Source organism: Quercus lobata, chromosome 2 (assembly GCF_001633185.2).
Source record: "Quercus lobata isolate SW786 chromosome 2, ValleyOak3.0 Primary Assembly, whole genome shotgun sequence".
Lineage (NCBI taxonomy): Eukaryota > Viridiplantae > Streptophyta > Magnoliopsida > Fagales > Fagaceae > Quercus > Quercus lobata.
In genome coordinates this window covers 14,171,105-14,184,735 of record NC_044905.1, presented here as the reverse complement: position 1 = coordinate 14,184,735, position 13,631 = coordinate 14,171,105, and the positions used below count along the sequence as shown (strand labels likewise).

General features: G+C 37.1%; 1 protein-coding gene across 1 annotated transcript; it reads right to left on the bottom strand.

The window, feature by feature from the left end:
* Positions 1–359: 359 nt before the first annotated feature.
* LOC115977767 lies at positions 360–1,566 on the bottom strand. Its single transcript, XM_031099786.1, has 2 exons — positions 1,301–1,566; positions 360–1,207 (listed from the first exon to the last, which is right to left on the bottom strand). Exons 1-2 carry the CDS (start codon positions 1,422–1,424, stop codon positions 672–674), a joined length of 660 nt encoding a protein of 219 aa, XP_030955646.1. The 5' UTR covers positions 1,425–1,566; the 3' UTR covers positions 360–671.
* Positions 1,567–13,631: the final 12,065 nt, after the last annotated feature.

Here is a 13,631-nt window from a genome sequence, read left to right as displayed (position 1 = left end):
CACATATGAGGTGTAATTAACAAAATCGTCAATCAACATCACTAAAATGCAATTAATCCACTGAAGGTTCTGATCAAGTCCATAAAATTAGTGAGATTATCTCCCCAAACTAATTATGTCAAACGATAAGTGTCAGCTAAGATACATAAGAACATAAAACATCAGTAGCACTTTCTGTATTCGATGTATAGAATCGTGGTTTCCAAATCACAACGGAACCCAAGCCTGTTCCTAAAATGTTACCTTGAAAAGACAATTTTGACAACAATAACTTATCAAATTCTGCCTTTTTCTGAAGTAAAAGAAACCAAGCAAACATGTATGGAGACACGATCAAACATTTTTTCGATACACTACAATTTCCACAAATAATGTTAGCAATTGTCATTAAATCCAACGGTTTGGGGCTCAAGCAGAGAATATGATACTACAGGGAGACCAAAATATAAGATCCGATTGCATCCATATATACATCTGAATAACTAGGTTTCTTTGTCAATTGAAACCTCAGTCATTCAAGACAGATAATGCAAATCCTTATACCACCAAACATTTGCTCAAAAAAATCCATCATAACAGAGAAAACATATTAAAATTTTAAAACCGCACAAAGAAAAAGAAAAAAGAAAACACACAGTTTCTGTTTCCTTTAAAGTCTGAAACTGAAATTCTCAGTCTCTCAGAACCCTTCGAGCCCCAACTTTTCTCTCAGAACCAATCACAGATTTCCCGTAAGTCGTAGCCAGAGGGGGTTTCTTATTCTCCTTGCTCATGCTTCTCAGCATATACCTCGGAGTCGGAGCCACAATCTCGCTCTTCTCCACCGAGTAAGCCGCGGAAACCGATCTCCTCAGACTCTGAATCTTCTTAGAAGTGCTACCCCTTTTGGCAGATTCCACATTGACACCCAGATTGTAAAAACTCTTCCTCTCATCCCTTGCCTCACTCTTCTTCCTCCTCAGCCTCTCATTCCTTCTAGCAGAATACTCCTCGTAAAACCGACCCCTCTCAAACAAAGTGCTTGAGTCTGGACACACAGAATTGGACACCCCACCATTAGTGTTGTCCGAATCTCCTTTGCCAAATTCATCGCTGACCATCCTTGCCAAAGCACGTAACTCGCACGAAATGGAACGGTACTCGGGTCGAAGTTCCGATTCCTCCATGTCCCATCTGCGGCCCGGTTTCTCAGATTTTGTCAAAGAGCCTGTAACAATGAATAGAAATAATACATAACAAAGTTATAAGAGAGAGACAGAGAGACAGAGATCTTGATGCGTGTTTGTACAGACAGACCCACCTGGAGGAGTTTGCATAGGCACAGGGGTTGAGTTCGAGCGAAAAGCACGGCGAGGTCGAAGCCGGGTTGGGGATTTAGCGAGCGGAGGCTTGCGATCGAACTTCATTTTCGATACAGAATACATAGATCAATGGAGTTTAAAAAAGCAAACTGCAAGCACAAACACAGAGAGAGAGATGAAAGGAAATGATGACAGAGAGACTGCTTTCTTTAGCTTTTGACTTGGGAGCGTGTTTTTCTGTTTTTATTGGGAGACAGATCTTGTTTTGAATTTGCGCCGATAAAAGAGGAGCTATCTACAACGGTCATATTCTTGATCCGACGGTCTGAAATTGTTTTGAAATTTGAATAGTAAGTTGGATTGGATTCCTCTAACGTGTATATTCCATTTATTGCTGGATTTTCTCCTGACGTGTTCAGTGTATCTGGTTCTTACATGTACGACCTTACCTTCCATTTACATTTGTTTTAATACTTATTATTATTAATTAATTATTTATTTTTTTGGGAAAAAGGACGTATTTAAATAAGAGAAAACAATAGAAGAGAATGAAATTAAATAATATTGATTAGATGTTATAAAATAAATAAATGAAAAATGAATGAAATATAAGTAATATTATTTGAAAGTAACATAGAGGGAATGTAATGAAATTATTTTATAACAATATTACTATTAGACCTTTATTTTAAAATAAAAATGTTGAATATATAGGTGTATTTTTGGGAGTTTTAGTAAAAAAGTCATTAAATTTAATTTCATTCACTCTCAATCCTCTCAATTTTAGGATATTAAAATTTTGAGATTTTAAGGGATTAGAGAAGAATGAGTATTCTATCCTACCTATTCTATTCTCTTTCACTTAAACTCTTAAACAAGAAAAAACTTTTCATTTCCTTCATTAAAACTTCCAAACAAGGAAATGGAAGAATGTTCTAAAGGGAAAATTACAATAAACCTACCTGTAGTTAGGCCTGTTTTCACTTTGTCTACCCGTAGTTTAAAACTTAACATTTTGCCCACCTGAGATAACTTCTGTTAGGGCTCCGTTACCCACCTCTCCCTTTACCGTTAGAAAAACATATTTTTAGAGAAAAACAAACATAACAAAAATAAAAAAGTTAGGTTTTCTAATGGCTTAAGAACTTCTACGAGAACAAAGTGGAGGAATAGCTTATCAAGTAAACTACTCAGAAAATCACGTCAGCCAAGAGAGAGACTAATAAGATTCTCTCCAAATTCTAGAGAGATAGAGAAGCAAATCCACCACTCTGATCTGCGTCAATCCCCTAAATCCGATCTTTATCTATCTCCGAGATTCAATCTCCGCCAATCTCCCAAATCAAATCTCTGACTCCAATCTTCGCTGATCTTTGTGGTTGTCAATCTTCGCTGATCTCTTGTGGTTGTCAATCTACAATATTTTGAACAAGCAAAGCAAGTGCATCTCTAACCACCCCTCGTATAGAAGTTGCATCTGCAGAGAGTCTTGCACCAAGTGCACCACTTGAATGCTTAGTTTCATCAAACCAACTTACGTCCATATAAACTACTCTCTCAAAGCACGTTGACCGGATCCTTCTTACTAACTTACACCCAACTACAGAAATAAATATGACATTGATGGTTTAGCCAATAGAGATGCCACACCAAGAGCAGCAAAAGCTAATGCCCAAAATTTTGAATCCTTGCGGAGTTTTTCTTTTGACTCATAGAAAGTTTTTATTATATGGGAGTAATAGGACAATAGTATCTCGTAAACAGGTAAAATTAATCCATTGGCCACAGCAGCTATTGTGCCTAGAAGTAAAACCGGGATCTCTGGCTTGTTAAGATGAGCCAGGCGAAGAAGTGAGACTTCTAGAGGCAATTTGGTTAGTGCTGAGGCAGAAGTAGTGGTTTCTGTTGGTGTTGTTTCCTGCACACTCACTGCATCAGCCACACCAAGAGATTTTGAGTATGAGTGATGACTTGAATTTCTTCTAAGAAGTTTTGGCATTTCCTAATCATTTAGAGCATTTTGTTCCGACATTGCTAATATCCTTTGTTAATAATGTTGCTAGTTGTTTTGAGATTGTTGATATTGTTGTAAAAATTGGTTTTAAAATTTTGAGTTGTTATGAGATTGTTGATATTGATATAGATCTATTCCTTCACTTTGTTCTCATAGAAGTTCTTAAGCAATCAAAAACCCTAACTTTTTTATGTTTGTTATGTTTGTTTTTCCCTACAAATATGTTTTTCCAACAGCAAAGGTAGAGGTGGGTAACAGAGCCCTAATGAAAGTTATCTTAGGTGGGCAAAGTGTTAAGTTTAAAACCACGCAAAGAGAAAACGGGCCTAACAACAGGTGGGTTTACTGTAATTTCCCCTATTCTAAAATTATTATTTTTTCATTCCTTTCCATTTCACTCCCTTCTCTCAGACAAAGGCTAAGATTACTAGTCTCTAAAGGTTAATAATTTGCATTTATTATAATTTGAAAATATGTTTTTTTATTTTTCAAAAAATAAAAATTATAAAATTTAGAGATAAGCAGTAACTGTAGTTTCTTTTTTAAACGTGTGTTTGAAAGTGGTATTATAAATTTATAATATAGAGAAAAGTTTCGGTAGGAAAAACAACATGAAGGTGAAGGGAAAGAAGGCTAAATTTTAGGTGTTCTCTTAGTTTTTTATTTTTTTAAAAATTGGGGGTGTTTTACTTTTATTCGAATGAAAATGAATTGAAAAAAAATGCTAAATTATTTAGGGAATTTTTCTTGAAAGAATTTCAACCTATGACGTCCGCTTTTGATAATAGCTCTTTATTATCAAACCAAGACATCAATCAGTTTTTGGTGGAGGGAATAAAAAGATGAACATGAAGACAAAAAAGTCCTAAATTTTAGGAGTTTTCTTTTTTAGTTCAAAATGAAATTTGTTATTTGACATTTATGACCCTATTTCTAAGAGAAATTACCCTTCATTAATGAGGGTATTTTTGAACCTCATTAATGTCCAATTCAAAGAGGGGAATTCTCTTACAGATAGTATAAATATTAGTATTAGAATGATATGCCGACAACTTTTGATAATAGCTCTTTATTATCAAACCAAGACACTAATCAGTTTTTGGTGGAGGGAATAAAAAGATGAACATGAAGAAAAAAAAATCCTAAATTTTAGGAGTTTTCTTTTTTAGTTCAAAATGAAATTTGTTATTTGACATTTATGACCCTATTTCAAAGAGAAATTACCCTTCATTAATGAGGGTATTTTTGAACCTCATTAATGTCCAATTCAAAGAGGGGAATTCTCTTACAGATAGTATAAATATTAGTATTAGAATGATATGCCGACAACTTTTTTACAACAAATCTAAAGTGGCAGGTTGTTACTAATTGTTGTTGTTGGGGCAAAAAAATAATCTTAATGTTAGGTTCAAATTTGAACCAATAACAACTAACCACCTATGATTTGTTGTGAAAATGTTGTGAATGTAACACTTCTCTTAATATTAACCTTTTTTTTTTTTTTTCTATTGAAAAAAAAAAAAATTGTTTCGTTGGAAAACCTTGTGAGAAGATGGCTTTTTGCGCTTTCGAGTATTTGGTAGTATAAAAAAAAACTAGTTAAAGAAAAACTATTTTTGATTAACAGAAAAAGTACGACTTATTTTTAGAGTTTTTTTTTTACTATTTTTTTTTAAAAAAAAAAAACACCTCTATCTTACAATAAGCTAAATAAGGAAAGTTAAAAGATTATTTGTCAACTTATTTATGGTTGCTACTAAATAAAGAAAACTAATATAGTTTTATAGAAAATACTTTTTTGGAAAATAACTCATTTTCCATAAAACATTAGTGCCAAAACAAATAAAACGTACTGCTTATATGTCAACTATTAATTGGATTTCAGCACTTTCACAGGTGTCCAACACATGTACTTGAAGATGTTAAAATCCAATCAAGTGTTACCATAAGTAAGGTGTGGATTTGGGTGTAGAAATAGGTGCGTAATTAGGGATTTGGATTCATTACAATTATTGCACCATGCAATTCTTGTACTGGTGTGAAATGTAAAAGTCGAAAAGATTACCCAAAAAAATGTTAAAAAATTTTCTAATCCAAAGAGAATGAGATTAAAAAGTTAATTTTTTTTAACTTTTCAGCCATTAATTATTCTCTCTCTCTCTCCCCCCTATGTGGTATATCCTTAAAAGTTAAAACATAAAACTAACGTGTAGTTTATTTTGCAATACTTCCCTCATTTTTTTTTTTTTTTGAGTAAAAAGTAATACTTATTAGAACACACACGACATAGTAATATTCATTTGTTGTATGTCTTATGATGCATTATCCTTTTATGTGTGTGTGTATATATATATATATATATATATATATAGAAAAATGCATTTACCTCACTTGTGATTTGCTTCACGAGACATTTATGATAATTTCAATAATATTTAAACATGTGATAAGAGACAACATCACATACGGAGAAAGCATTCAATAAAAATATCATACTTCCCTCATTTTTTTTTTGTTCTTTCTCTAACATTCTTTGTCAATCCCCATTTGGGTTTGTGTATACTTATAAGATGTAAGCTTTAAGGCAGAACAATATTTTTCTTTAATTCTTTCTGAATGACCACCGTGCACCCTTGGTACGATGGTCACTCTACAAGTATAAATACTTATGGGATGTGGGGCGCAAAGGCCAGGGTTTAAGTCTTCAAGAGGGAGTTTCACACACATATACACTTAGATTAGGCTAGAGAAATTCTATCTTATATATATATATATATATATATATATATATATATAAACTTTCCAAATGGGTGTTTTTGATTGCCACATCATCAAATTTCATTAAAATTAGTGGAAATACTTCATAAAACAAAATAATTCTAAATAGTTAGAGCAATTAGAAATTAATAGAATAATATATTAATAAATTTCTTTTCTTTTTTTGGGTCATTTTTAGTTATGTTATACAGGGTTTGCCTTTAGGAAATGAAAAAAAGTAAAGGCTACAAATAAAAAATAAAAAATGAGAAAGAGAAGGCCATAATCCAAATCGTAATGAAAGATTTTTTCCTTTTTCGTTTGGAAAGATAAAAAATAAAAAAATAAAAAAAGAAATCGATTGTTCAAGTATCTTAAATTACTTGATTAAAATGATAAAAGAAAGAGGGAGGTAAATGTTTCATAAAATAAGCCACAAGGTAGGTAAGTGTTACAAATAAAATACTTGGTATTTCAATATGTTAAGAACACGTGAGTAATATTTAGAATTTGCTATTAAAAAAGAGTCATTTTTTCTCTAAGAAAGTTTCAAAGACTTGTTATTATTGGTGTAATAATTTATCCACCAAGTGATGTTAAGGATAATAAATATAATGATATCAAAGTGTCCCTTGACTCTTTCCAGTTCCAACCTTTTTTTTGTTGAAGAATTATTCCTTGCCATGAATGTGTATTAGAATATGCACCTTTATTTTGAAAAAGTTTCAATTTATGACGTTTGCTTTTGATGATAACTCTTTATTATCAGACTAAGACATCAATCAATTTTTGACGTAGGCGGAGATTGAATCTCAGATCTCTTATTCAACTATCAGAGATTTTATCAGTTGAACTAACTGGAACTCATAGAAAAGGCACCCTAAGAAGATAGAATTCATTTATAGTCACATTATAACCTCACAATATTTTTATAACAAGTTAAGATTTCAGCCCACCACAAATAAAAAAAAAATATTACACCCAGCCCACCATAACTAAAACAATATTTTTGTGAAAATATTATTAGATATTGTTGCATTGAACACAGAAACTTTCTCAAAAATATAATGCTTTTAGGATTTTGAATAATAAAGCATTACCAATTTACCATCGTCTTAACTTAATCCCTTAAACCACTTATTCACAAAAACCTTAACACATCTTAAAAAAAAAAAAAAAAAAAAAATCCTTAACATATTAGTTATGAAGAACAATTCATCTTAACTTGACCTTGATAGCTATGCGGCCGCCACTGTCATTTTCCATTAAGCCCTTATTAGGCCCAACACAAAATGGAATCAAGGATAAAGTAATAAACACAATGAAGAGGAATCAGGCTGGACAAGTTAAAATGCTTTAGCCTACTATCAAAAATAGGGGGCTACAATAGGCCCATGGCCTAGGGAACTTAAACCCACAATTGGCCCGTGGCTAGTGGTTATCACATATAGTTCTAAGTTCCAACTCACTAGGATTTCAGAAATCTCAGCATGAAGCGCAACGAATATTCAATGGGCTGAAATCCAAATACATAGACATGGTAGGAAATCAAAGAGGGGGAGAGTGAGAGTCACAGTAATCACCTTTGTTGTTGGGGACATGCAAAACATGGAATGAATAGGAGAGAAGTGCAGATGAAGCAAAAGCAAATTTATAGAAAAGAAGATGGGAAAATATGAGTTAAAAATAAAAGAAGAAAATGATTGGTTGGAGAAAGAGAGACATGACTGACTCTCTCGCTCTCTCTCGAGAAGAACAAGCAAAGCTCATGTGCAGTAACAAGAAAGTGAAAAACGTCAAACACGCAGGTTACGGTGAAGGATCAGACTCAATGCCATCGTCTCCTAACCATAGCTATGGTCCTTGGAGCCGGGCTACCTCTTTTAAAGATAAGCTTCTAGGGGAGATTCCTGGTGTTTTTTCTCAAGCTTTTAACCTTGTGGATAGTATGGAAGATGAATCAGATTTAGACGAAGGAGAGGTGGAAACTTTGCGAGAAGGGCTTGCTGCGGTAAAGTTTTCAAAGGAATTTAAACGGCAAATCCGAAGGCCATGGGGTTGTGCTCTCATAGTTAAGGTGTTTGGCCGTTCAGTGGGTTTTACCTTTCTTCACAATAGGCTATTATCACTTTGGAAACCAGCTGGAAGGCTGGAATGTGTAGACTTGGGACATGGCTTTTTCCTTACCCGATTCTCACTGAGAGAAGATTATGATGCCATTCTCAAGAAAGGGCCATGGTTCATTGATGAGCATTTTCTCTCCATAAGACCTTGGGAGCCTAACTTTCGACTGGCGACGGCAAATGTTTCATCCATAGCTGTATGGATTAGGCTAAATGAGTTACCTATTGAATATTACAATGAGGTGGCCCTTGTGCAGATTGGAAAGTCCATTGGTACTGTTTTGAGAATTGACACACATACCGCGTCTGAAACTCGTGGAAGGTTTGCGAGACTGTGTGTGCAAATAGATGTTACTAAGCCGCTCGTAACAGGTATTTTTATTGGGAAATTTGAACAATCAGTTTCATATGAAGGGATTCATAGGCTATGCTTTGATTGTGGGAGAGTGGGTCACCAAAGGGAAAACTATCCGTATACCATCCGGCGAGACATACCTCCAAAGACATCGGGGATGAAGGTAGAAGGTGAGGTGGCAGCAGGCTCATGCAGCTTGCATGTTGCTGACATGGGGGAAGACAAGGGGGGTCCTACAGGGAGCGTGCTGAATACAGAGCATGAAGAGGCGTTTGAAGGGGTGTACGGTCCATGGGTGGTGGTTGCTCGCAAGAAAACAAGAAATTTCAGAAGTAGTGGAACGTCCTCCCTTTTGAAATTTGTACCATCTCATCAGGTGTAGGGGATGGCTGGGATTACGCCTAGGATCGTTGATGGGCCAGTGATAGCTGAGCATAACAATGAAGTCTTGAGGGTGGCTAAAAGGAAGCTTTCAACGCCTAAAGTGATTAATGGGGCCTAATTGGATAATGTTTTACAAGGCCTTAGGAATGTGTCTAATCACCAAGCCCATCACACGTCAGTTGGTGGCCCATTCCCTTTTGGGCTTAAGATAGCAAATACTCTTAAAGGAAAAGATATAGGGAATCCGAAAATTATTAGTAAAGCCTCTATGAAGGGAAAAAAAGATTTTGTTCGGGCTAGGTTACATAAAGCTCGGTTTACAGACGCCGTTGAAGGCTCTTCTCTTTCAGTCAGCTTGTTTGAAATTTCGCCTAATGAAGAGATCCCTATGTTCAGTGTTGATGGAAATCGGCACCAGGGAGATCTCTCCAAGTTTCAATTCTCCGCTAAGCTTCAATTGGAGATGGATACTGAGCTTCAACGGTGTGGCAATGGCGTCTCTTGCGGAAAGCCGAATGAATCCACCTTGGGCTGTAGGGTTTTTCAATCTGTGGATAGAGATGGCTTGGAAATAGTCAATTCTGTTGATGTAAGTGAATGCAAGGAAAGGAGAGGCAACTCAGTGCGAAACCAAGGCCCGACGCGAAATGGTCCTCTCGGAGTGCAGGCATGTGATGAAGTTCCTAAGAGCAAGGCAGCTGAAGGGATGGAAGATGCAGACCGGATGGAGTTTGAGGGTGGGGGCGATGCTAATGCCGCCTTTTAATGCTTGCTGTATCTCTAACCACTATGTCATCATGAATGTGTTAATATGGAATTGTAGGGGGGGCTTTGAAGCCCAATTTTCAAGATTATATTAGAAAGTTGATTCGTAACCATAATCCAGCGATTTTAGTTGTGATGGAGACTCACATTGGTGGGGCGAGAGCTTGGGAGATCACAAACAGGCTCCCATTTGAGAATGCTATCCATATGGACACCATTGGTCTTGTTGGGGGCTTGTGGATGCTGTGGAATTCGAAAAGGGTGGATGTCACACCCCTGTCTAACACTGAACAGGAGATTCATGCTGTTGTAAAGGTACCAAATTCTGACTCTAATTGGTTGCTCTCTGCCATATATGCTAGTCCTAGGAGTGTTAAACGGCATATATTATGGAATAATTTAAGTAAGGTTGCTAAATTACATGATATGCCTTGGGTTCTTGTGAGGGATTTTAATGAGCAGCTTACGAGGGAAGATAAGTTTGGAGGTAGGCCAGTGAGTGTGAATAGATCTTTATTATTCAAAGATTGTTTGGATAAATGTAACATGATTGATATTGGTTTTACTGGGGCTCGTTTTACCTGGACAAATAAAAGACCTCTTCAAACTCTCATTCAAGAACGGATAGCTGGGTTTTTTGTGAACCCAAGCTGGTGCTTATTGTTTCCCAATGTAAAAGTAGTACATCTCACTAGATGCCATTCAGACCATTGCCCCGCTTTGCTTGATATGCAGCCAAGAACTATTGTAGGGAGAAAGAGGCCTTTTAGGTTTCAATCTTGTTGGTTGTCTGACTCCTCCTTCCCAAGGGTTGTCTCCCAGGCGTGGCATCCTAATTCTTCGCTGGCTGAGGCAGTCAAGGTTTTCACTGAAGATGTTGCTAAGTGGAATAGATTGAACTTTGGAAATATTTTTGAAAAAAAGAAAATCATTATGGCTAGGTTAAATGGCATCCAGAGGGCTTTGTCAGGTAGGCCTTCTAATTTTCTTCTTAATCTAGAGAATGAGTTGTAACAGAAGCTTGAAGTGGTGCTTACTTAAGAGGAGGAATTATGGGCCTTGAAGTCTAGAGTGAATTGGATGATTTAGGGAGACCGAAATATAGCTTTTTACCATGTCTTGACCCTGATTAGAAGGAAAAGAAACCAGATTTTAGTTATCAAAGATCTAACTGGGGATTGGATCCATGAGGAGATGGGAATTAGGGAGTTCATCCGAAAGGGTTTTGAGGGAGTGTACTCTTCCTCACTTTTAAGTAGCTCTCGGTTAAACCCTCTAGTTTCCTAATGGCAAGCCAAACTGTCAGAGGAAGAGAAGATGAGTATTTGTGGGGCTGCGTCGGAGGAGGAGATAAAATCAGCCCTTTGGTCGCTCAAACCTTTCAAAGCTCCTAATCCTGATGGGCTGCATGCCGAATTCTTTCAAAGATTTGGTTGGTTGTGGGTAAATCGGTCTTGGAGGAAATTGGGAAAATTTTTTCAAAGAGGAAAATTCTGGAGTACTTGAATAGGACCCACATTACCCTTATACCTAAGGTTCAAGGACCTGAAACTTTGGATAATTATAGACCTATTAGTTTGTGTAACACTATTTACAAGGTTGTCACAAAGATTATTGTTTCAAGGGTTAGGCCCTTCTTGGATAAGCTTATTTCCCCTCTTCAATCAGCTTTTGTGTCGGGAAGGAAAAGTGTTGATAATGCAATCATAGTTCAAGAAATCATTCATTCTCTTAGCAAAAAGAGAGCAAATGTGGGGTATATGGCTTTGAAGATTGATTTGGAAAAGGCTTATGATAAACTTGAGTGGAGTTTCATAAGAGATATGATGATTAGAGCTAACTTTCCAGAGGATCTAGTAGAGATAATTATGAGTTGTGTGTCTACTGTCTTGATGGAAATCATGGTCAATGGGGAAGCTTTGGAGCCGATTTACCCGTCGAGGGGGAATAGGCAAGGTGACCCACTCTCGCCTTACCTCTTGATCTTATGTATGGAGTTTCTTGGTCAACTTATTCAGGAAAAATGCCAAGCCAATCTTTGGCAGCTGGTAAAGGTGTCCTAAAGTGGCCCGACCTTCTCTCACATGTTTTTTGCGGATGAATTGGTTCTATTTGCAAGAGCAGATGCAATTAATTGTTCCACAATAAGAGATGTGTTAGATGTGTTTGCCAAGGTTTCAGGGTAAACAATGAGCGAAGCCAAGTCTAGAGTGTTTTTTCTCACCTAATGTGGATAGGGATAGCAAGGAATCCTTTTGTGATATTCTTGGGTTCCATTCTACCCCCATCACTTGGTAAATATCTTGGTTCCCCTATTAGACACATGGGCTCTTCTTCCCAAGGCTTCAATTACATTCTTGATAAGGTGAAGAATAAACTAGTGGGTTGGAAAGCTAATTTGCTCTCTTTAGCTGGCCGTACGGTGCTCATCCAAGCATCCTCCGTTGCCATACCAACTTATGTCATGCAGTGTGCTCAGTTGCCGGTTAGAATTCTTGATGGTATTGACTGGGTTAACTGGAATTTCTTATGGGGTTCGTCAGAAGTCTCTAAGAAAGTTCATTGGGTTGGTTGGCACAAAGTGGTTAAATCTAAGGAGGCAGGAGGCCTTGGGTTGCAGGCAGCAAAGGGTAGAAACAATGCTCTCCTTGCTAAGTTAAATTGGCAGTTTCACATGGAAAAAGATGCTTTGTGGTCCTAAGTGTTAAGGCAAGAATATTGTAACAGTAGAAGAGTGAATGCTCGAAATGGGAATAAGCTTCCTTGTTCTTCGATTTGGAGAGCGATGAAGAGAGGAATGGAGACTTTTAATAAAGGTGCAATGTGGACAATTGGGAGATATAGCAAGTTGAACTTTTGGCTGGATTGTTGGATGGTTCAAGGGCCTTTACGCAACATGATACAAGGAGCTTTAACCCAAGAGGCCACACATCTAAAGGTGAGAGACGTGTTGACAAATGCGGGTTGGCAAAGGGGTCAAATTCCTTTTGAGCTCCCTTCTGACCTGAAGTCCTTGATCCAGGCAGTTTCGGTTTCAGCTTTGAGTAGGGGAAGTGATAAGCTGGCATGGGTAGGCAACCCGAGGGGTTCTTTTGATTTAAAGAATTCCTACTCTATGTTTTTGGTGGATGATAATGGTCCTCGTTTCAATTTGGGGTGGGTTTGGAAGCTGGAAACTCTTCCTAGAGTTAAATCTTTTATATGGCGATGTGCTCATAACAGTGTAGGGGTGAAGGGTTGTTTGGTGAGAAGGGGTATGAGGGAAGATGATAGTTGTCCCATTTTCCAAGTGGAGTCAGAATCTATTTTGCATGCTTTTAGGGATTGTCTAAGGGTTAAAGGCCATATGGGTTCAGTTGGGGATTGGGTTGCAAAACCGAAAGTTTTGGAGTGATGATTTGCAGGAGTGGTTGAGGTCTAATGGGAAGGATAGTAGTAGCAGAGGGGGTTTTCAATGGGGGATTTTATTTCCTATTGCTGTTTGGAGTATCTAGAAGTGCAAAAACAAGTATGTATTCAACGGGGAAAGCCAAAATCCGAGGCTAGCTGCATACATTCGTGCTCAAGCCTTTGAGTTTCTGTGTTATGCGGTCTCGCCTAGACAGTCCGTGTGCAATGTGATTAAGAGGATTCGATGGGAGAGGCCTCCAATTGGTTGGAAGAAGCTTAACACTGATGGTTCTCTATTGGGCAGCAATGGACGAGTTGGCTGTGGTGGCACTGTGAGAGATGAGTGTGGGAGGTGGCTAGCTGGGTTCTTTGAGCATATCGGTTCAACAAGTGCTTTTGTAGCTGAAATGTGGGGCCTTAGAGATAGTTTAATTTTGTACAGCAACTTGAATATTCAATGTCTAATTGTTGAAGTAGATGCCAGAGCTCTTATGGATGCATTGCTTAACTTTGAGTATGTTAACATTGTAGTTTCTCCTTTA